General features: G+C 44.5%; 3 protein-coding genes across 5 annotated transcripts in view; 1 reads left to right on the top strand and 2 right to left on the bottom strand.

The window, feature by feature from the left end:
* Positions 1-662, bottom strand: part of LOC143491442 (KICSTOR complex protein SZT2-like) — a 41,419-nt gene extending 40,757 nt beyond the window's left edge. Inside the window, exons 1-2 of the mRNA XM_076990451.1 lie at positions 526-662; positions 1-36 (exon numbers count right to left, since the gene is read on the bottom strand). The exon at positions 1-36 is cut by the window's left edge and continues 190 nt beyond it. The gene's annotated coding sequence lies outside the window, so the exon portion shown is untranslated. The remainder of the gene's footprint in view (positions 37-525) is intronic.
* On the top strand, positions 286-3,111 carry med8 (mediator complex subunit 8). Its single transcript, XM_076990412.1, has 8 exons — positions 286-303; positions 398-479; positions 550-671; positions 762-906; positions 1,005-1,145; positions 1,493-1,580; positions 1,742-1,975; positions 2,061-3,111. Exons 2-8 carry the CDS (start codon positions 474-476, stop codon positions 2,129-2,131), a joined length of 807 nt encoding a protein of 268 aa, XP_076846527.1. The 5' UTR covers positions 286-303; positions 398-473; the 3' UTR covers positions 2,132-3,111.
* A 5,416-nt stretch (positions 3,112-8,527) lies between these two features.
* LOC143491445 (pre-B-cell leukemia transcription factor 1) overlaps positions 8,528-17,500 on the bottom strand; it is a 63,489-nt gene continuing 54,516 nt past the window's right edge. Inside the window, exons 6-9 of one of the 3 annotated variants that reach the window (XM_076990458.1) lie at positions 16,804-16,852; positions 15,563-15,675; positions 14,832-14,921; positions 8,528-11,131 (exon numbers count right to left, since the gene is read on the bottom strand). In XM_076990458.1, coding sequence (XP_076846573.1) covers positions 11,039-11,131; positions 14,832-14,921; positions 15,563-15,675; positions 16,804-16,852 — 345 coding nt within the window. In that variant the 3' untranslated portion in view covers positions 8,528-11,038. Of the gene's footprint in view, positions 11,132-14,831; positions 14,922-15,562; positions 15,676-16,692; positions 16,853-17,500 lie in introns of all 3 variants that reach the window. The other 2 variants (XM_076990457.1, XM_076990459.1) reach the window with 2 other exon arrangements.

Genomic DNA, 17,500 nt, shown 5'->3' with positions numbered 1-17,500 from the left:
CTTAATGTCAAAAGAAAAGTCCTCGCTACTCCACAGCTATAAATAAAAGTTAATAGGTAAATTAAATGTTAGTTATTTTAAATATAATATCTACAATAACATAATTCAGACATGTGTAATTCATTATGTTTAGGAACTTTCATGTTTTTTATTTTTAAATTGGGCATTGTTGTTCTTTTGGGGGCTCTGCTTCGACATTTCTGCACGAACATTTCTGCACGAACAGTATTTAAATAAAGGAAAACCTCGTGTAGGTCTTTATTTCTAATGTGCAGTACCTCGTACAGGTATTTATAATGCACGGTATGTGTGTTTTTCTGGAAATGTTTTGTTTGAAATATGAAACTCCGAATATTGTTGTTTTTTTATTATTAATTTCTTTTTCTATATATTTCAGGTCGACCGGACGCTTCTAAACACAATCGTTTGCTTCCGGTTTACTATTATCGTCCATCGAAGTACTAGTGAACGCCATGCAGGTAAATTGTTATTATAAACATTTACTGTAGTAAACCGCTGTCTTACTTTAACGGTTATCTGTCGTTTCAGCAACGAGAGGAGAAACAGCTGGAGGCGTCCGTGGAGTCTCTGATCTCTCGGGTGGCGCAGCTGAAGAACTCCCTGCAGAGCTTCATCTACAAGCTGGAGAACGAGTACGACCGCCTGACCTGGTGAGACCCAACGGAACCGGTCGGTTCCGTGTAGTCGCTGGTGCTGGTGCCGCGTGTTAATCCCCGTTTATCTCTCGCCTGTGATCGCAGGCCGTCGGTGCTGGACAACTTCGCCCTTCTGTCCGGGCAGCTGAACACTGTTAACAAACTGTTGCGTAACGAGAAGACCCCGTCCTACCGGAACCAGGTCATCATCCCGCTGCTGCTGTCGCCGGACCGGGACGAGGACCTGGCGGTGCGTGGCGCCTCTCTGGCGGGAGAACTTGTTGGACACGCGTGGAGGTGTTTACGGATCATCTGAACCGCGTCTCAATGTTTTCTCTTCAATCCCAGAAACTCACGGAACAGCGGGTCCCCGTGTTTAGCCACGAAATTGTTCCGGACCACCTCAGGACGAAACCTGACCCGGAGGTTGAGGAGCAGGAGAAACAGCTGAGCTCGGAGGCTGCCCGGATCGGTCCGGACGTGGCGCAGGTGGTGTACGAGCTCCAGTCTGCATTAATCTGGTCCTATGTACACTTACTCAGGATGGTTGTGTATCCTGCTCTGTACGTGTGATCCTTATATTGTTACATAAATGAACGAGTTGAGGGTTTGTAAGGCAGGATTGTGAGGGTTGTTATTGACGTGGCCCCTGTTTACTCACTCTCATTTAGCAAGCCGAATGTCGTATGTAAGGAGTCGCTGTTGGCACTCACAGAGCTGTCAAAAAGGCACTGTTAGCACTCGGATAGCTTTGACGTGCATTAAAATGATTGGTTGCTTCTCATAAATGACTCCGTGTCCTGCTTTTGTCGTTTTTTCCACATTTGTTAAAATAGAAACAGATACAGGCCCTGAATAAACTGTGTTCAAGCCTTTTGGAAAAGCTGAATAACCCTAGAGATGACCGAGAAGCTGAAACAGTGGGTGTGTTCTGTTTAATTTACTTTCATTATTTTATGTGACCTAAAAAAGAGAAACTTTTGGTGGATTTTGCACTTTTGAAGTGATCATGGTAATGTACCAAGGTTTGTACCTGCCATTTCTCTTTGGTGTGATCCTTAAACTGTTTATTCTGTCATCTGCAGCTATGCGTCAAAACAAAGCATCGTTCAACCCGGCTGACACCAACGCCTTGGTAGCGGCCGTCGGGTTTGGGAAGGGCCTGTCCAAGTGCAGGCCCCCGGGCCCTGTGGCCCCCAACCACCCGGGACAGCCCATGATGAGTGGAGGACCCACCCTACAACAGGTCACCATCGCTGGCGCCTCCGGGCACCAGGCGGGCATGGGGGCATCAGTGAATCAGCAGCCTGGCCAACCCGGTACAACACTTGTGTCTGTTAATTGGGTCAGATTGGTGGCTGTTACCCACACGGTGGCTAATCGTGTTGTTGCTGTTGTCCACAGGGAAGATGCAGAGTGGCATTAAGACGAACATCAAGTCGGCCTCTGCTTCACTGCACCCGTACTCCCGCTGAGGTGCCTCCACACGGCTGCTGCACGCCCATCAGCGTGGCGTCCGTCTCCAGCACGGTTGGGTCTGACGTGTCCCCCCTGGGAACAAGCAGACGAGCCAATGGCGTGTTTGATCGGAGAAGGAAGTGGGCGGAGTTGCAGTCAGAGGGTCCAGGACTGGGCCAGGGGACTTCAGGACTGGGCCAGGGGACTTCAGGACTGGGCCAGGGGACTACAGGACTGGGCCAGGGGACTACAGGACTACAGGACTGGGCCAGGGGACTACAGGACTGGGCCAGGGGACTACAAACACTCGTAGAGGAGAGAGAGAGCGAGAGAAAAAAAACAGCGATTAAATCTGTGTGTTTGTCTGTGTGTATGTATGTATGTATGTGTGTTATTCAATAAACTTTTGTTCTTAATGAGATGTATGGATTCTCTTTGCTCCATTTAGATACACTGCCAAAAGTATTCGCTCACCTTCCTTGACTCACATATAGGCTTAAGTGACATCCCATTCCTAATACATACAGGGAAGATGCAGAGTGGCATTAAGACGAACATCAAGTCGGCCTCTGCTTCACTGCACCCGTACTCCCGCTGAGGTGCCTCCACACGGCTGCTGCACGCCCATCAGCGTGGCGTCCGTCTCCAGCACGGTTGGGTCTGACGTGTCCCCCCTGGGAACAAGCAGACGAGCCAATGGCGTGTTTGATCGGAGAAGGAAGTGGGCGGAGTTGCAGTCAGAGGGTCCAGGACTGGGCCAGGGGACTTCAGGACTGGGCCAGGGGACTTCAGGACTGGGCCAGGGGACTACAGGACTGGGCCAGGGGACTACAGGACTACAGGACTGGGCCAGGGGACTACAGGACTGGGCCAGGGGACTACAAACACTCGTAGAGGAGAGAGAGAGCGAGAGAAAAAAAACAGCGATTAAATCTGTGTGTTTGTCTGTGTGTATGTATGTATGTATGTGTGTTATTCAATAAACTTTTGTTCTTAATGAGATGTATGGATTCTCTTTGCTCCATTTAGATACACTGCCAAAAGTATTCGCTCACCTTCCTTGACTCACATATAGGCTTAAGTGACATCCCATTCCTAATACATAAGGTTCAGTATGGCGTTGGTCTACCTCTTGCAGCTAGAACAGCCTCAACTCTTCTGTGAAGGCTGTCCACAGGTTTAGGAGTGTGTTTATGGGCATTTTCTTACAGAAGCGCATTTGTGAGATCACATACTGATGTTGGACGAGAAGGCCTGGCTCTCAGTCGCTGCTCTAATTAATTCTAAATGTGTTCTATATATGAATATTATATGTTTTCTCTTTTGAATGAATGCCACTACAGTGTTATGGCACTAGAGGGCAATATTTCACTTTGTGTGTGATCAGGGTAGTCCGCAAAATCTAAGAGGGAAAAATAAGTATTAGTAAAGATTTCATATTTGAAATTAACGGTAAGCTGCTAACCAGTGGCAAACACTATTTTGTTCTCTAAGCTTATGCACGTGGTCATAACGAGTGGATCGTGAGGGCAGGTGTGTGTGTGAGCTGGTGTGTTTGGAAGTGGGTCGTGGGAGCAGGCGTCCGTGTGTAGTCCGGTTGGTGAATTGTGGCTTGCCTACGGTGCCGTTATCTTGGTATAGAGTGCAGGGATGTTTCTGTCTCTAATGACCTGGGGATGTTTTGAATTCATCCTCTATGTTTTCACAGTGAATCCCTGATGCAGCAGTTCTGAGGGTAACATGGCTGGACACCACTGTGTCTGGCCTCATAATGTCAGTGTGGCTACCAGGAAGCTGGTGGGGGGGTATGAGGGGGCAGGGCTGGTGGGTGGGGGGGGTATGAAGGGGCAGGGCTGGTGGGGGGGGGGGGGGGTATGAGGGGGCAGGGGCGGGTTATGTTCACTTTCATTCATATTTTGCTTCTCCACTACAATCTTTTGACTATTACACACCTATTGACCTAAATCCACTCAGTACTGGAGAACTCTGACCTGATCCATGTGGCAGCAGTGGGTTCTCTGATTAAATCTGGCCTGTGTTGCAGGATTTATGTAGGCTGTGTCTGCTTCAAAAATGGAAAAAATGTTCACGGTTAAAAACTTTGTGGTTCTCTTAAGTTACCAACAGCCAATTAGCACATCTGTGAGTGCTGCATGAATCTACACTCTACATTTCATTTGCATTTAAATGTCCAGTGGCTGTTAAACCCAGTAAGTAAAAAAGAAAACCTAAATACTCTGTTTTCCTCTAACATAAAAATATACAACAGATGCTACACGGGTTCATATTAAATCCAACACAATCCCTGTTATAACTGCCCAACTATTGTTTGTATTATAATTCATGAATAAGACTGTCATATCACTTAGATATATACAAACTCTAAATGTACAGAGTGAGTTTTGCCCTCAGGACTCCCAGCCGTGTCCAGCAGTGATCCGCCAGCACAGAGCGGCTCCACTCTCAGAGGTGCCACTTCACCACACACAACATCACGACATATTAGTATACTGGAACTTAAAACTGACTGAAAGACAAATTCTGAACATTATTGTCCATTATTGTTAAAGGGAAGGTTTAGTGTGAACATTACTTCATTATGACTGGCAGATAACACATCATCCTTTAAAGGAGAGAAGTCTACATCTAAGCTAGTTTAGAGTAGTTCCCAAACAACCATGGAAGAATAATTATTTGTTTTCTGTGTGGTGATGGAGGCGTGAGTTTCAGCAGTAGAATAAGGACATTGGATTACTGGTTGATTGGAACAAGCTTGCCACAGGCAGCCTGAAGAGAAATACTAACCACTAGAGGTCGTTGTTGTTTCATCTCCAAATGAGTTACCCTTTTCCTAAATCACACACAATACAAAAGTAATTCTCCCTCTTCTAGTGACTCTGAAGCTATGCTGATTTGGCCACTGTGTCCAACACCCTGCACACTGCATCGTGGATGACCATGTGCTATATTTTTTGTGCTGTTCAAAGGTAATTCATTTGCTCAGAGTCCGTTTCTCCATGACAGGACGGGGGTGGCAGCAGTGAACATCCTGACATTTGGGGTGGAGGGGAAACACGTTGTGACAGGCACCACACGCTTTGCTTCTTCTCCAAGTCCCAGATGTGCCTTGTGCTGAAAACACACAGTTCTAGAGAGATGGAGATGTGCGTGAGTTCCCGGCCTCATTGTCGAACACTGCCCTTCTTTACCAAAATACTCAAAAAACGTGAGCTCATCTCCACTGAACCGAGACAAATATAGCTACAAAACCCTGCACCTCTTCTCTTAGCAGAGGCTATGCACACAGGGAGTGTGATAAACAAATCTAACCTGACCTAACAGCAGAGGGAAAATGTAGCTGAACCCAGAGGTGTCAAAATGTGTCAGAAACTGCTGAAAATAACATGAAATGTTTTCTATTGTTCTGTCATTTTTCTCCTCGTAATCTTATAATACTCTTAGATGCTTTGGCCCTCCAAAACAAGTCTCTTTTTATATTGTGGTGCTGGTCTAATACAAGCCTCATCTACTTTACATTTTAGCATTGTCGTGATGTGGAAGACAAATTTGACTTTCATCCAGCAGATATGCTCCCTGGCTTCTTAACATGCAAGACGGCTGTCCTCTTGTACCTTTGATCAGCAGTACAACACTAACCCTGAGCATTCTTCCAATATGTCTTACATTGTGTTTCAAAGAGATAAGTTGCCATTTTAGTCTCGAGGCACTGTTTTCCAAAGATGCTCACTGTGCAGCCTGAGCCAATTCCATGAGCGTCCACGACTGTCTCGCCATCACAAAGGAGCTTTAGGCGAATCACAGTGCACCAGCGTCTAACTTGGAACACCCACATTGCAAGATTCCATTTCGGAAGTATTGGCACCATTTCCTGAATTTAAAAAGTGCTCTGCAGTTTGAACAACGTGAAAAGCATCTCTGACACACAGTGGCATCTGGAAGCCTCCCCCGAACAGCAGTGAGCATATTTCTTTCACGAAAAGTTGGTCTGCATGTGAGACTTCAGAGGAATTTCATATGAGGCTGTGGGTTTTTGGGGGTAGGACACACAATCTGACACACAGGGACTCCTGTTCCAACAGGGGCTCAGTGCAGATAGCAATCCTCAACCAATCCACTTAGGATCCACGTCAACTCTCCAACTCTTCAAGCGCAGCACAATTTTCATTTCACAAAACTGTATTTGCATCCCTTATAAACAGCACTATGGTGAGTTATCCTTCAACTTCGGGCCATGACAAGACAACAGCCCAAAACACTAACAGTTCTGGCAATTCACTGTCTGGATTACAGCAGGGGCCTTTAGAGGGTGTAATTCTTACTGTTTAAACCCACCTTTGAGTCTGCCTCCTGGACAAAGGGAGAGGGTTGATTGTGAGTGTCCACGCCCGCCACTCCGATCCCAGCCCTGCGATCCCCGCCTGACAGACTTGGCTTTGCCACGTGGACAAAGAGACCCCATCATCACTCGTTCCCTCCACGCTCCACTCCTGGACTCAGCCAGGCCCACATTCACAGGCAGAAGGTCCTGTACACTGCTGATATGATATATATGTGCATTATGCAGACAGTGATAACAGACTGAACCTCCACACATTGCTGTGTCAGGGCAAATACTATATGAATACATAAGAAGTTAATTCAGTTTTTGAATGGGGGGGTTTAGAAACATAAAATGACAAGGGATTTAATGTGGGTTTGTTTCTGGACCCATAAGGGGTTCCAAAAGTACTCATTGTATAGCTTACTTGAAACACTACAGGCGTGGTGAGAGAGAGAGAGAGAGAGAGAGAGAGAGAGAGAGAGAGCTTTATATAGATTTTATATCTACTAACATATTAAGTATTGTGTAAATATTGTATTAGGTCTGTATGACAGCACAGGATTTCTCGTCTTAGACAGATTAAGTAGATTATCTGTCTACTTCTTAAAAGATTGCTGCATATGTCTGGTATACTTGTTCCATGCAGCGCCAGCAGGTTTGGAGTAAGATGGTCTGTTTCTCTCCCCACCGTCTCCGCTCTGTTCCTTGTGATTTGTGACATCCTCTGAGGAAAGGTGCATGTGAAACCCAATCCCGCAGTCTCACTTGGCCCAAAAGGTTTCTGCTCCGAATTCATTTTCAAAACAAGGTCCTCGCTCGCAGCCAGTGAAAAATGGAGTACAGGCGGACTCTAAATGGTGGCCATCAATAAACACGGCCGCTTTACTTTGCATTCGTCTCTCTCACTTAATTTGTTTCCCAGACACAAGTCCCCCGGCTGCTGACCTTTCAGAGAGAGGCTCCTGAAACAGCAGATAGAGCAGAAACGCTTTATTCTGAGAGGTCATTTATTTATGAAGCGTAACCGGTAAAGGAGTAGATTGAGAGAAAGCCGCGGAAATGTCGCAGCACATTTAACCACATGGGCTCTCCATCTCCACACACAAGCCGCGATGTGAGGCGGCATGGCGGCATTACGCCTCGCGTTATACACCAACCATCTGTTCTAACTAAACCTCACCAGCTGTGTGTGTGTGTGTGTGTGCAGCATTGAACTCTTACAGTAGCCCAAATATGTGCCTGCCAGTAAATCAGCATGTACTTGAAATCCTGATGCACAATTCTGGAAGAATTATAGGCCTGCAAATTATGTATAAAAATAAATGTAACTGTTCGGTGCTTACATCTCGCCAAAAAAAAAAAGAAAATGGTGAGATACGTTTGTGAGCTAGACCATTTACTTCATGTTGTAGGGATATTTTAAAGTAAAGCCCTAGCTTATTGCGTAAATGTCACCAGCTCCCGACGGAATAAAGCCAAACACATTGTCTCTGCATTAAAGGAGAATGGTTTGGAGCCATTCTAGCACATATCCTAAGACATCCCTCGTCGTCTTGAAACAAACAAGGACATCCACATGTAATTATATTTCATCGTGTTCTCGTGTCACTTCTCAAGTCGGCATAAGCCGGTCTCCTGTCGCCACAGGTTGTGGAGCGAAGCGCATTAGTAATACAGAATCCACCACATCCTCCCTCATCTGGGAGCCAGAGATAAATGCGCACCCCACCTTGTGCCCGTTACTGCCTCCCAGCCCTCGCAGGCCGTCAAAGCAAAACAGCCCCCAAAATATCTTAGCGCCCTCCTTTAGAGGAGGAGGAGATGGGTGAGAGACACGTTCAAGAGGGCTGGAGACAACACGAGGTGTGAACCCCCGCAGTGTCTCACCACCACCATCCCTCTAAATGTCACCAATAACCTGCACCAACAGCCCTTTAACATCTACAAATACACTCAGAGGAGGCAGATGCTGCAAATACTTTACATCGGCGTTACACTGAAAAACGGAATTCTACAAATGATATTTAAGTACATTTACATGGGACTAGAGATAAAATGACAGTCAACCATCTTGCAACAAAAGAAACTATTTATTCGGAATATGCATTACCAGTACAAACGAAGAGACCAGGAAACCTACACCTTAATTTTTTTCTCCACAAAAACAAAACTGGAATCAAAAAGACAATAATTTGCTGTTCCGTTTTATTCCTTTTGTACATATGCAGAGATCTTAAAAGTTAAAACTTGGCAAGAGAAATTTTCCGCGATTTATATAAAAAAAGAATAAACATTCAAAAACACTGCAGGATTTTAAAGAACAGAGGACATGCAACAAAGTAAACATTTGATGTTTTACAAACTGCTTTATATGCAAAAAACTAAAAGCATCATTACATGAAGCTTTCAACAATACGGTGATACCGGGCAGGCAGGGAACTAACACCTCTCCACCTCTAACTCAATAGTCTGCATGAAGTGGTACAGAAAGTATTCTTCATTAGCAACAGGTAGCGTGACAGAATAATACGATATATCCGTGGTGCACAACACATTTGTATTTTATTGTAGCTTGGTTAAGTGTGCAGTTCGTCAATTTAGAGTTATTAGGAAGTTCCCGCTGCCTGTGTGGCGCTGTGTCCGTCTCCATCTGGCCTTGTCTTTCTGGGACCAAACACTTTCTTTCTTTATCTGAATCTCTCTAAGTTTGAGTCCAAAGCAGGCGGGTTAAATGTGTCCGAGCCTCGTCCGTGTGTGAAACACGCTCCCACATGAGCGCTGCCGTGTAAAGAGCGCACCAAGGGTCCAAATGCGCACGTCTGGGTGTTTAGCGCATTCTTGGGCTACTTCACATTATAGCCAAATAAAACAGATGTTGCCCTGTAACCAAGCCGAGGACGTAAAGAAACGCGGATTTGGCTATTCACAACATGAAGACAAAAATAAATCCAAACGTTTTCTGCATTTGTGTGCCATCTTTTCTTTCAAGAAACACTACTGAATTCTGACTGCATTTTTGGTTTCGAGTACAACGGACTGGGTCGTTCATTCAGAAACGAGCCCAGGTACAAAATATGTGACCAACATCATTTACAACATGGACATTGTCGAAGTAACGATGAACAAAACGGAAATGTCTGCTGTTTTTGGTATCAAAGTAGTGACTGGTCTAATACTCAACATGCGAAATAGCTGTGTGTGTGTGTGTGTGTGTGTGTGTTTATGTGTATGTGCGTGGGTGTGTGCGTGTGTTGGGGTCACCAGAACAAAAACGAGCTAAAACAATTGAAAACTGAAATGCCTGGATTAGTTAACTGCTTTCATGGACGAAAAAACTGCACTCAAATGTGGATCTTAAATCCATACTGTCATCATCAAATTAAAGTTTTATGAGTGTGTGAACACAGGCACTGTTTGCCATACTTAAATCATCATAGCACCAAATAATAACTTTGGAAATGAATGCAAAATGTGCACGTGGTCACATTAGGGATTTAAAACTATACTGAGGATCTCAAATATGTTTGTCCTCAGGATGTATGTTATTTTGGTTAGAAGCAGCATTTGGCCATACGTTAACACTGATGCTGTTAATATATTTGCTTCAGTCATTTGTTTGTCATAAAATTAGAGGAACCACTTCAAATTCTTTGTCACCAGATTACTGACATAAATGTAATAAACTATAGCCTCAATTTCCAAAGACCTACACTGCATTGCCACTGGTAAAAGTGATACAGGAAAAGGACCACAAATATTTGTTGTAAATGATCACAATAAAGGATTTTTAAGGACTCAAAGCAAAGCTATATTGTATAGCCTAATTAAAAATAATTTTCAAGTACTCCCATGTATGACTGAGAAGGGGAGATAAAAATATGTCTTTATAATACAGTATGTCTCTATATTACAACACGAGTATGAAAATGTGCACATCATGTACAATGAATGTGTAAATCAAGAGATCGGTAAAATGTAGAAAAATACTTGGCACTATGGAAACACAGGAAGTGGTTTAGTGACAAAAGGAACACGTTCCGTCACCGTTATGAAGACATGAAACATTCATGTGTGGAAAACGGTGTGTGCTGATGGTGTTGTCCACGGGCTTAGAGACCAGAATGTTCTCAGCGATGTCTTTCATTATTGTTGTGTTCTTTAACTTTGCATGTTTTTAAGAGGTAGCATGATCATACATATTAATCTAACATGAGGGATGTTCGTACTTTTTTTTTGTTTTTAAGGGACATGTTCAAATGATGTATGAGACGAGAAAGGGGATGCATGTCTGAATGTGCACTCAATCCATGCCTTTTATGCGTTTGTGAATTGATGTGTGTTTGTGTGAATGGGTGTGTGTATATATGTGTGTGTGTGCGTGCATGTGTATGTCTCAGTGTCAGTTTTGAGTTTGAGGGTGAGCTCACGGTCACCAAACTGACACACTTCAAAGCCTGGGGCAGACCCTGCTCAGTGAGCACGTGTTTAAAAAACAGAGGGACAAACAGAAGGAGAGAAGGAGGAGAGGAGAGTCCATTGTTTTGTGCAGTAGGGAGCTAAATGGAGGAAGGAGAGGGAGGGATCAGTTAGAGGTGTCGGAGTGGACACTCCCTGGCCCTTCTGTGGGGGACGTCACTGAGGAAGGGGTGGTGGCGTCCTGCCAGCCTCCGTTAGTCTGGAACAGAAAAACAAAAAACCATCATCAGACATGAAAGACCTGTACACTGATCATACTACAGACCTGTACACTGATCATACTAAAGACCTGTACACTGATCATACTACAGACCTGTACACTGATCATACTAAAGACCTGTACACTGATCATACTACAGACCTGTACACTGATCATACTACAGACCTGTACACTGATCATACTACAGACCTGTACACTGATCATACTACAGACCTGTACACTGATCATACTAAAGACCTGTACACTGATCATACTACAGACCTGTACACTGATCCTACTACAGACCTGTACACTGATCCTACTACAGACCTGTACACTGATCATACTACAGACCTGTACACTGATCATACTAAAGACCTGTACACTGATCATACTACAGACCTGTACACTGATCATACTACAGACCTGTACACTGATCATACTAAAGACCTGTACACTGATCATACTACAGACCTGTACAGACCATAGTAAAGACCTGTACACTGATCATACTACAGACCTGTACACTGATCCTACTAAAGACCTGTACACTGATCATACTACAGACCTGTACACTGATCCTACTACAGACCTGTACACTGATCATACTACAGACCTGTACACTGATCATACTAAAGACCTGTACACTGATCATACTACAGACCTGTACACTGATCATACTAAAGACCTGTACACTGATCATACTAAAGACCTGTACAGACCATAGTAAAGACCTGTACACTGACCATACTAAAGACCTGTACACTGATCATACTTCAGAACTGTACACTGACCATAGTAAAGACCTGTAAACTAACCAGAGTAAAAATCCGTACACTGACCATACTACAGACCTGTACACTGACCATAGTAAAGACCTGTAAACTAACCATAGTAAAGACCCATACACTGACCATACTAAAGACCTGTACACTAACACACACCATTCTAAACAGCCTAGTTCATCCAGACTGGACTGAATGTGAAATGTGAATGCGTATTTATCTACATTAGCGACTTGCTGAGTTTGTTAGGTTAAGCTGCTGTGTAGTTGGACCCAACAGGCTTCTAGAGGTTCCAGTCAGCTGTGATGTGTAACCCTCCACTCACAGTACTGCTATTGCACTGTACCGTCTGCTGGCTAACTGTTCCAGTCATGTCACCTATGTATATGTGTTGAATCTTTACTGGCTTTTTTTATGAGTGACCTGGCTATGAGTGAGGGACCGGTCTAATAAATACTTGTAAATACTGCTGTAGCAAACACTACAAAAAAAAAAAAAACAACAACAGTATAAATCGATATATATATATATATATATATATATATATATATATATATATATATATATATATATATATATATATAATATATATACATTTATACATTTGTACAAATACATATGCATTTATGCACTTGTTTATATTTAATATAGATAGATAAGTATATATAGTAATCCACATTTGTACAGAGAATAAGTGAAGTGACTATCTGTAACCTCTAAAGAGAAATACATTTTTAAAAAGGATTAATAGTCTATAGGTACAGCCCTAGAGCAGATTACTTAAGGAACTGGGAACTCTGAGTTTAACACACACAGATATACAGACACAGCACAAATGGCCAGTGTTTTCTGTTCACTACAGAGTCTGTAATGCGAATCCTTCGTTCACAGAACACCCTGCGCTTGCCTTAGTTACAGGAAGACAAGGCGCAGTGCAGATTTGTAGTAAAGGCCGGAGTTAAATGCCTGTCGCTTCCACTGACACACACCATAATAGAGAGAAAGCACAGAAGTGGCCCACCATATAACACATCACAGGGTAAACAAAGGGGGAATCAGTGGTAGAAAATTATGACGTTCTGAGATTGAAATGAAAATACAATACGAAGCGCACAAGCCATTTCTAATCTCCCAGACAGGCCTGCTAAAGAACATTTGGAGATATTAATAGCAAATTTCATGCCATCAGAAATGGGTGGAAGTGGCAGTGGAGAGCCACTCATCCCAAAGCCTGTTATTTAGAGCACACTGTAATCAAACAAAATGGAGGAGAAAAAAAGATCTTAAAATGTATTCTGCTCGGGCGACACTTTGCTATTCTCTTCCAAAGGCATAATTACTCTGGAGTCTGCAGGAAAACGCCCTGCAAGTCATTATGAACCCACTGAACATGAAAAAAACATTATATTTTTTATATTACTTTTTTTTTGGCTTCAAATCTAAATGGTGTCACTAGCTCCTGTCACAGTGTCAGTGCAGTTATACAAACACAAGCCCCATTTTCACCTACACATAAATCAGCCTTCACAAAATACATTTAAAAAGGTTAAAGAGTTCAAAGGAAAAGTAAGTATTATAAAGTATGATATATTGTATATGCTTTACTGTTTTTGCATACTTCACACACACTGCTGGGATATCACATACATTGCAACAGCTTTGAAAGTTCTTCACTGTTTTCACTCGTGATCTTATTGGGCTGGTATATATTTCTAATTGTGCTTATTTACCAGAGCTCCCTCAGAGATAAATGTACGGACACCGCTTGGTGTCTTTTGCACTAGAAAAGGTTTCTGCCTGCCATGATAAAGGTCAGCTGGGCTTCATCCAGTTTACACCTTCAGAGGACCCCCCCCCACCCCCCCCCCCCCCCCACCCCACCCCACCCCATTGGCTGCAGAAGCCTGTACTCATCTCTCTAGAGTGGAACAGAACGGCTGGAAAAGGAATTGGACAGGGTTTGAATACATCCGTACTCTTCCTCACAGAGCGTGCTTGGTCTTATTATCATACGGCTCCTGGGACATCGCAGCGCAGCCACTGACCTTCCTCCTCCTTCATCCTCTTCCTCTCCTCTCCTCTATCCCTCTCTCTCCCTCTCTCGCTCTCCCTCCCTCTCCGCCCGGCTGGCTGTCAGGGCCATTAGCGCGGTGGGAACATGATCAGAGCAATGTGCCTGGATTGCTGTCCCAAGTCCACACTCTGCCCCCCTTGTGTCTGTCTGATCGATTTTCCCCTTTACCACACGGCTTGTCGCTGTGAATTTTCTTACTGCTCATAGTAGCCAACAGCAGCGACCCCCCCCCACCCCCACACACTCCAACCCCTCCCGAAAGGAGGAGAAGAAGGAAACCATTGAGTGAGAAAGAAAATAAATAACTAAATATATAGATAAGATTCAGAAGAAAGGGACACACACACTCTGGGCTTCATTTTAAACAGAGTGTCTTGCCACAGGATTTCTGTTTTATTTATAGAATTTAGCTCTAAGATTCATTCTCAGATTTTAGATTGTTATTTTCTTCATTGTTCTTTGGGGCAGTTATCAGGGGCAAAGTGGTTTGAGGCAACTTCCCCTGTCACCTGTCCCCCCCCCCCCCCCCCCCCATCCCCCCATCCCCCGACCTCTACACACCCCCCTTTACCGAGAGCTGTGTGTCTGCAGGTGCTCGGGAGATCTGATTGGATGTGACGGGCTCAGACAGATGCTCAGTGCAGAGGGCCGGCCGTGTGTCCGAGCGTCGCCGGGCAGCACAGTACCCCGTGGCGATAGCAACACACAAGCAATCAACTAGGTGACCACGAATCACAGACAAGTCCCCACTAAGTGGCATCCTGAGCCCTATGGCTTTGAAATAATTGGTACAGGGCAAAACAACAAAGGCAAAAAAATAATTTTTCCCCTGTCTTCTTACACTGATGCCCTGTGGACTGTACATCTGGCTAGCTGTGAGGCCATCACTGTATCCTCCTGTCTGACTGATAACATGGCGAAGGGTATCCACCTGAAAAACACAGAAACACACAGCAAGGTCAGACTACACACACACACTCACACACACACACACACACACACACACACACACACACACACACACACACACACACACACACACACACACACACACACACACAAAGCAAGGGCAAACAAAGCAAAGGGAACTGTACGCACGACACGATGCAGGGGAACAAATACAACAAGATGCAGAAATACAAGCAAAAACAAACACACAAGGCCAAACAAATGCAGAAGAGAAAACATAACAACTATTCAAAATAAACAAAGTAATAAACGTAAACACACGTCACTGTCCAAAAAGAAAATTGAAATGTATCAGATCTAAAATATGACTATAAATGCTGTACTCTTTATATTACCAGATAATTCAAAAAATTTTTTTAATTTTCTGTATTGTATATAAGCAAACAGCCCAAAATCTGTTAAATCTTTCAATTTAAATGACTTCTAGTGATGATTACCCTTCAGATTTCAGAGGCTTCTAGAGGTTTACCATTCCAGCCATGGATGACCAACCTCATACTGCAGAAAGCCATCTTTAAGAGAGGACATGTGAGACAGAGTAACCTAGTGTGTAGTGGATGGGTGGGGTCCAGGCTATGGCTGAGGAACAGCTGTGCACCATACCTGTGACTGCACATTGGCTCCTACTTGAGAGCCTTGGTACGAGTCCCCATTCATAGACTGCACCCCCAAAAATAAATCTCCAGAGGTCGACATGTTAAAAGAGCCAGCAGAACCTGAGAGAGAAGGAGGGTAAGAGAAAGAGGGAGAGATAGAGGTAGAGAGAGAGAGAGAGAGAGATGGCAATGAAGAAGAGAGAGAAGCACAAAGACCAAAGAGGAGAGGAAGACAGATGCGTAAAGAGAGAGAGAGACAGACAGATGGGGTAAAAAGCACATGCGGAGGAACAGTTAGACAGCGTAACAGAACAGACAGCGTGAGCAGTAGACAGACAGTATCAGTAGCAGTACTGAGGCAGAACAGAAGGTATCGCTATAGGGAAGACTGAGAGCAAACGTAGACAGGCAGGAGCACGAGCTGGATTATGGAGGGACGGCCGTGCCTTACAAACACTCACATCACTCCTGAAAAAATACGGCCAACACAAAATGGCAGAACATCTCTTTAATTCCTCGTGTGGGAATTAAATACATTTTAAAATGGCATCTTTGACATTTGACTTGTTTTAGAAGATTCTGTTCTAGTGGTTTAAACGTCTTGAGTAATAAAATGTGGGGGATTGAGTCATGGACCAGTGTGCTGCTCACTGTCCATCCACAGTCTTGTTGCTTGGAGCAGTTTTCGGCTGTGCAGTGATCTAATCCTGCAGAGGAACAGTGATCTCATAAACCTCAATGTCCCATCAGCTGAATGAGCCACTGATCTGAGGTCAGTAAGAGCCACTGACAGTAAGTTGTGATTTCGCAATAGTTCTGTAGGATTTGACAGACACTCCCAAGTAGACAAAATCAGACTAAAGGCCACGTAACACAGTGCAATGTACGGCTGAGGTGTATGGGCGGCTAACGCTATACATATAAAACAAACTAACAAACACCCCACATAAAACCTGGTGTAGCCTTAATTTGACGGCTGTGTGAGTACAGGTGCTGCGTAAAAACACAGCCCTTCAGGAGACATTCAATCAAGCGATGTTGTAATACTGTGGCATCGTGGGTGGGAAAACAAAGGTGACGTAGGCGGGGCGGGTGAGAGGCTATGATCTGGTCTGTCAGAGCAGTTAATGTGCCCACCTGCTGAGTTGGGGGTGGAGGGGGAATTAGCCTGGCTGCCGTGGGAGGAGGCGTTGGTGGCGTTCACGGCGGTTCTGGCTGCGTACATGTTGGCTTCTTCCTGGAACTTACCAATGTTCTTCTTATACCGGATCCGTTTGTTTCCGAACCAATTGGACACCTGCCCCAGAACAAACAGATGAACATGTATATGTTAGCTTCGTCCACACGGACCTTACTCACGCGCTCTTCAACACACATACTAAGCTTCGCGATTAGTCAATACGGTTGAATAGATCTTACGGCAAAACCCGCCGACCGAATTGTTAACGCGCGTGCAGCTAGTCAATATATTCGGGAGGGAATATTCTGGGGCGGCTCTCCTAAGCACAGAGGCGGCGCCAATGGTCAGCGCTACAGGTCATGGACAGAGCACGCTCTCCCTGCCTGCGCAATTTCACGCTTAACAAAGACGAGCTGGAGCAGGTGCAGAGGTCTGCCTGTGGACGGGGAAGAGTGCACACGCCACCGTAACAAACTCCGCATTACTGTCAGAACGAAACGACAGGCAATAACGATCTCATTACGACACTCCATCTACGGCAAGCTATCGCCGAGGAAGACGAGGGAGCTGATCCTTCCTCACGCGCGCTAACACCCATTACCGCTAATACACTCCCAGATGAAGCAGTGTGGATAAAGCCCTGCACTAATGATAAACAACATTAAAATGAAAACCAAATCAATCCCGCTGCAATGGCGGCCCACCCCGGCCCAGCGTCCTTCTACAGGCAGCGGCTAAGCGTGTTTCTTTATTACCAAATGGCAA

This window comes from Brachyhypopomus gauderio, unplaced genomic scaffold, assembly GCF_052324685.1.
Source record: "Brachyhypopomus gauderio isolate BG-103 unplaced genomic scaffold, BGAUD_0.2 sc75, whole genome shotgun sequence".
Taxonomy (NCBI): domain Eukaryota; kingdom Metazoa; phylum Chordata; class Actinopteri; order Gymnotiformes; family Hypopomidae; genus Brachyhypopomus; species Brachyhypopomus gauderio.
Note: the sequence above shows the minus strand (reverse complement) of the source record. Positions and strands in the feature narration are given on the sequence as shown.